Raw genomic sequence first — 5,587 nt, 5'->3', positions numbered from 1 at the left:
GGTAACATCCTTAAAAAAATTACAGGGTGGCAGTATGTATGCTAAGTCATTGAGGTTGATATTCAAATGGTCACTCAACGAACAGTTATTAACTCAGAACGATGAGTATTTAAGGAAAACTAACCTTTCAATTGTAGTTTATGAATACAGGAAGAAAGTTGGGAAGAAGCAACTGATCACTTTAACAAAATACTATAAAAAAACACAAATATGAGTATATAACAACAAAAAGATTTTGTAGCAAGTAATCAAGATTAATATCATGAAAAAAATGGCATACCTCTCTGAGTGTCTAACAAAGTGTTTGCCTTGTGATAAATTGGGATGAGAACTTCAATTATTGTTGTTGCATGTGGGGAAAGTGCTTTTATCTATTTAAATGGAACAACACATCAATTGTAGTTTTAAGATAAAAAGTTATTAAAGAATGATTATGCAGATACATACCTTTATTGTATTTTAAAAAATAGGAGGTTACAGGTGAAAATAACTCTAGAAGAAAATGTAGGGTAAGACTGTATGTACAATAGTCCGTTGTGGTTCAACCCTTTTCGAAACCCCCCACATACCAATAGTTTTAGTGCACAGAACTGCCCTATGCTTATAAAAGTTTTCTAACACTGAATCTTGATAATAAATGTTCACTTAATAATTCTTTTTCATAAACGGCTTAAGTTTTTAAAACTCAAGTGGGAGCATCAAAAACAAAACTAATGAATTATGCATAAACAAGCCATTTAACTTAGCCCCAACTGGCATCTACAGCCTCCAACTTTGGGCATGTGCAAGTAGATAAACGTGTCCTACATGAAAAATCTCACGTGATTTGCCATGTAGAATGCATGCACCTCACATGATTTGTCATGTAAGAAGCGGATAAAACTTCTTTGAGGGTGAAATGGGTGTGGCATTTATATACAAAACACACAGTACATAAACATGTCCTTTAACTTAGCTTCAACTCACGTCTATGACCTCCAACTTTGGGTGTGCACTAATAGGCACTTAAACCTGTATAAAGTTAAACAAATAGACACATACGTCCTACGTGGCATCCTACGTGGCCAATTCTTGTCCTACATGGCGTTCTACGTGCATTATGTCACATAGGACGTGTGTGTCTACATGTTCAATTTTATAGAAGTTTTAAGTGTCAACTTATTCACACCAAAGTTGGAGGTCATAGTTGTGATTTGAGGCCAAGTTAAAGGGCATGTTTATGTATTATGCCTATAAAAAATGACCCAACTTTCTGGGAACATAAACGACCTCAAGACTGCATTTGGTACTGGAAGAAACTGAATTCGTTGAAGGGTGAAATGTCATCTTTGTATACACAAGGACAGTACAATCTTACTAGTGGGGGGAAGATATTCTATGACGAGTAGCTACATGGCTCCTCTGGGAACTGCTAAAGGAGATCCATTGGGCTGCTAACTTGATATGGAACTCAGTATCGCAACCAAAGCATAGGTTTATTGCATGGTTAGCAGCTAAAGAGAGATTACTCAAACTAAAAGTAGACTAATCAAACTCAAACATTCAAGTAGATGATGTGACGACATGTTGTATATGTACCTCATCAGTGATGGAAACTGCCAAGCACTTGTTTGTTGAGTGTAGCTGGTTATAAACTATTATGCATGCGTTGTTGGATTGGCTTGGAATCAAGCTGCAGCAAGTAAATGTGAAGCAAGTATTTGAAGGCATTAAGAAGAAACATTGGAAATGAATGCAAAAGCATCTACTTACTTATGCACACCCAAAGTTGGACGACATAGATGTCAGTTGAGGCCAAGTAAAGGAGCACATTTATGTGTTATCCCTTCAATTACACAATCAAGCCAAAGCAATGAGTCATCCAAATGTTATAAACAATCGTGGGATGTTTATTCTGGAACATAATGCTATACACATCTTAGTACAAAGAAAAAGGATTTGCACTTGGAATGGTCACCGAGTAACTGAATGAACTCAAAATAGAAAAAAATAATATTATGACATTCAATGTTTCAGGTTGATGCAGATTCCCGAAAACTTTCATAGTCATTGTTATTTCCACCTATTCGTATTTTGTTAACATTCTGAATCCCAGAAATAACCTCTTTTGTGCAACAATGTGTAGACAAGTAAGAAAACAGTTTGTACATTTGAAAAACCCACGTGTCTCCCTTTGTCAACAGACATGCTTGGGCGATTTGGCAAATCAAATTTGTTCAGTTTGAGATCGAAGCCTTAACTGCGTTAGTCCCCAAATTTTCTCAGGACAAAGAATGAAATCACAGAAATTACTATATCTGTCGACTCTATAGATCATGGTGGAGTGGGCTAATTATTTTATTCATTCATCTGTACATATTTTACATTGGCCCAACTAGTACATAGGCCCATTTTATTTATCCGAGTCTCTTATTTTCGGATCTTGTATATATATACTAAAAACCAATGTTTGTAGGGTAATGGGAAAAACATTTTTCTGTATGCACACAGATTCATAATGAGATATTTTGCTCTCCAGCTCCTTCGAGAATTTTTGTCTCTCTTCGAACATTTTCCCTTTGAACTGGTAGATTCCAGCTTCTAACATGGTATCAGAGCGTCGATCCTTGTAGATCTGCTCCCTAGATTTCTTTCGGTACTACCCTTGAGGTGTTTCGGTGACATTTTTTTTCGACGACCGGCGACAGTTGGAGTTTGTTGGTTTTTTTTTGCTGATTTTTGGAGCATCTGCTTCGTGGTTCTCTTCTGATACTATACTTGAAGTGTTTCGGTAGAGTATTTCTAGTCCTAGTCGAAGTCCGGCGACGATTGGTAACTATTCAAGGTCGTCTCCTTTCGGTTGCGACGGTGTTGGTAATTGTATCTTGTTCTTCTTCATATTACATATCGTATATGTGGTTTTGCGTGGTGAATATGTCAACAACAGTGGATCCATCGGGTTCCACGGCTAGTAGTCGCACTATTTTTCACAGTGAGGACTATACTCACCCCTGTCACTCTTTATATGTTCATCCTTCTAATGTGTTGGGTTCTTCTCTTGCCTTATGTCCTTTTGACGGGACTGGATTTGGTAGTTGGCGTAGGACCATTTTGGTAGCACTGTCTGTCAGAAATAAGATTGATTTCATAAATGGCTCGTCGTCTAAACCCCCTGACTCCTCCCCTTTATCCCGGCAGTGGCAGCGCTGTAATGATCTTGTAGTTTTCGATAGGTCTCAATGATACTTACATACAAGTGCGCAGCAACATTCTTATGATGAAGCCACTTCCCTTTATTGGTACTGCTTATCGTATCCTCTTAGCTAATGAGAAACAGAGGAGTGTATCCTCTGCTTCTTTCTTCTCTCAGCAATCTGCCTCTTTCCATGCTGGAGTTTCTAGATCATCTGCAACTCCAAAAACACATTTTGAAGCTGCAAAGCCTTTCTCTCTGGTTTGCAAGTATTGTAAGAAACCATGTCATACTATTGACAAATGTTATAAACTTCATGGCTTTCCTCCAAATTTTAAGTTCTCTAAGCCACCATCTAAAAGAACAGTTGCTCATGTTGAGCTTGCTAATTCTGGCCAAAAGGCTAACACTCTTGGGAATGATGATATTGTTTCTGACCCAACACTTCTTCAACCTTCTGACATTCCTGGTCTCAACAAAGGGGAATTTTCTAAGTTGCTTATTTTATTGCAAAGAGCTCAGCTTCATGTCTACAGCCTGCCCATCGTTAGCTTCTGCTAATTTTGCTGGTAAGCTGCCTCATACATGTTTGCTGACCAGGATAGATAGCACTTATGGATTATAGACTCTGGAGCATCTGATCATATGACTTCTGACCTTTCTCTTTTGTTTAATGTTCAATCCCTCCCAATTCCTTTTCTGGTTTCCCTCCCCAATGGATATAAAGTCAAAGTCACTAATACTTGTTCTTTGGCTTTATTTCCTGACCTTGTTCTGCACAATGTCTTATACATTCCTAGTTTCCAGTATAATCTGATATCTGTATCCAAATTGCTTTACCAACCTGGTTTTACCTTACATTTCACCAAGCCTACTTGCACTTTATAGGCCTCTTCTCTGAAGAAGCTAGTGGTGCTTGGTAAGTTTGATTGTGGTCTCTACAAATTTCTCCAGTCATCAGATTCCTCAGCTGGTCCTGTTTTTTCCTTTACTTCTGCTTCTAATTCTCATGTATCCCCTGTTATTCCCACTTCTCTTTTTGCTCCTAGTTCGTTTGTACCTTGTCCTTCTGTAACTACTGATGGTTCTATCAATAAAACTGATGTTTTGTGGCACTATAGACTTGGTCATGCCCCTTTCTCTAAAATGAAATGTATTCCTGGTATTGCAAGTGGTTTGTCTTCAAAACAATCTTTCACTTGTCCCATCTGTCCCTTAGCTAGGCAACCTCGATTACCTTTTAGTGATAGTTCTTCTACTTCCTCATCTCCTTTTAACTTATCCACATTGATACTTGGGGCCCTTATAATTCCCCCACCTATGATGGTTTTAGGTATTTTATTACCATTGTTGATGATTACTCTAGAGCCACCTGGACACATCTTATGGGTGCTAAAAGCAATGTTTTTGATCGCCTCAAAGATTTTATTACCTTAGTAGAAACTCAGTTTCATTCTCAAGTTAAAACTGTTCGAAGTGATAATGCTTTGGAGCTTGGTTCTTCCTTATCTGGGTCTCAGTTCTTTGTTTCCAAAGGCATTATTCACCAAACTTCCTGTCCTCATACTCCTCAACAAAATGGGGTTGTTGAAAGGAAGCATAAATTTCTTTTAGAAACTGCTAGAGCTCTTCTTTTCCAATCTCACCTTCCCATCAGATTCTAGGGGGATTTCCTATTGACATCAACCTATCTTGTTAATAGGTTCCCCTCTTCTAGAATGCACCATAAGAGCCCTTTCGAGATTCTTCACAAGAAAATTCCTTCTTACTCTCATCTTAAAGCCTTTGGCTGCCTATGTTACTCTACAGTTCTCATCCCTTATAGGGATAAACTTTCTCCGCGTGCCATTCCGTGTGTATTGGTAGGGTATCAATTTGCTAAAAAAGGTTACAAACTTTATAACCTCCTTTCTAAGTCTTTTTTTTTCTCTAGGGATATAGTTTTTCACGAGTCTATTTTTCCTTTTCTCTCTACCTCTTCATCATCCCCTCCTATGTGTACTTTTTATTTTTCTTACTTTGAAGATCCTGTTTTGCCTAATTCTTCCCCTGCTGCACCTTCCCCGGTTGCTTCTACTTTTCCTCCTGCTGCTGCACATGTACCTCCTCCCAGGAAATCTTCCAGGATTTCACACCCTACTGGTTACCTTTAAGACTGTATCTGTCATACTTCCTTTATTCCATGCTCCTCTTTTTGTGCTTCTATTCTTGGTCAGGATCCTGTCTCTAAGCCTCGTAGTTATTCTCAAGCTGCTCTATTTCCTCAATGGCAATCTTCCATGAGACAAGAATTTGATGCTTTGGAGGCTAATAATACATGGTCCATTGTTCCTCTCCCTTTTGGTAAAAATCCCATTGGGTGCAAATGGGTCTACAAAATCAAATATAGGGTTGATGGCTCTTTGGAAAGATATA

At 38.3% G+C, this 5,587-nt stretch overlaps 1 protein-coding gene across 1 annotated transcript; it reads left to right on the top strand.

The window, feature by feature from the left end:
- Window positions 1–3,211: 3,211 nt before the first annotated feature.
- On the top strand, window positions 3,212–5,207 carry LOC124891421 (the record flags this gene model as incomplete). The annotated part of the gene is given in 1 exon segment (XM_047403150.1): window positions 3,212–5,207. A coding segment is annotated over 1 exon segment (522 nt), but the record flags the coding sequence as incomplete, so codon positions are not given.
- Window positions 5,208–5,587: the final 380 nt, after the last annotated feature.

This window comes from Capsicum annuum, unplaced genomic scaffold, assembly GCF_002878395.1.
Source record: "Capsicum annuum cultivar UCD-10X-F1 unplaced genomic scaffold, UCD10Xv1.1 ctg35093, whole genome shotgun sequence".
In the NCBI taxonomy this organism is placed as follows: Eukaryota; Viridiplantae; Streptophyta; class Magnoliopsida; order Solanales; family Solanaceae; genus Capsicum; species Capsicum annuum.
Note: the sequence above shows the minus strand (reverse complement) of the source record. Positions and strands in the feature narration are given on the sequence as shown.